This window comes from Opisthorchis viverrini, assembly GCF_000715545.1.
Source record: "Opisthorchis viverrini unplaced genomic scaffold opera_v5_586, whole genome shotgun sequence".
Lineage (NCBI taxonomy): Eukaryota > Metazoa > Platyhelminthes > Trematoda > Opisthorchiida > Opisthorchiidae > Opisthorchis > Opisthorchis viverrini.
In genome coordinates, this window is record NW_008752231.1 from 184,896 (window position 1) to 185,590 (window position 695).

At 50.2% G+C, this 695-nt stretch overlaps 1 protein-coding gene across 1 annotated transcript; it reads right to left on the reverse strand.

Moving 5' to 3' along the window:
• Positions 1 to 111: 111 nt before the first annotated feature.
• Positions 112 to 420, reverse strand: T265_11746 (hypothetical protein; the record flags this gene model as incomplete). The annotated part of the gene is made up of 1 exon (XM_009178491.1): positions 112 to 420. One exon carries the CDS (start codon positions 418 to 420, stop codon positions 112 to 114), a length of 309 nt encoding a protein of 102 aa, XP_009176755.1.
• Positions 421 to 695: the final 275 nt, after the last annotated feature.

Here is a 695-nt window from a genome sequence, read left to right on the forward strand (position 1 = left end):
TGGGGAACGTGGAAACATGGTCCCAACGCTGCGAAATCCGTTCGGAAAACGATACAACCTAGTGGGAGGGAAACCATGAAATACAAGGTGGTTTTAAATTTATCACAGTTATCAGGTGGACAGATGAACAATGGGCAGCTTACCGATGACGTCCACCGCGTAAGTAGTTTGCACTTGACCATGCTCATTCTCCAATATTAGCCGGTAGTTGCCCCGATCTTGACGACGCACTCCTTTGAACTGTAGGATAGAAGTTCCACTGTTCGGCTGCTCCAGTCTGCCGAAATGACCAAGGTCGGAAGCCAGTGGGGCAGACCGTTTGAGGACTACGAATCCGTCCTGTTGGTCAACCGGCACACCATCTTTATCCCAAGTGACACTCGGCTCCGGATTTCCAAACCAAGCCACTGCCAAATGCATCGTTTCTCCAGCCTACACGGGGAAACGAGTAGAGTTCGAGGAGAATCTCATTCGGCAGATGGGAATATGGCCAACTTGGATTGTTTGGACGTGCATAGATACGGTCAAGTAACCAGACAATACAACCAGTCAGTCACACTTGAGGCTAAGAACCTCTGAGTTCCGAACGGGTCTAGCTGAGTCTAGCTATCTACCCGCATAAACGCTCCCCCAATCAACCCCACAGATGTCCTGTGTCGCTCAAGTCGGTTGCCCACAGGATATTGTTGAACCCA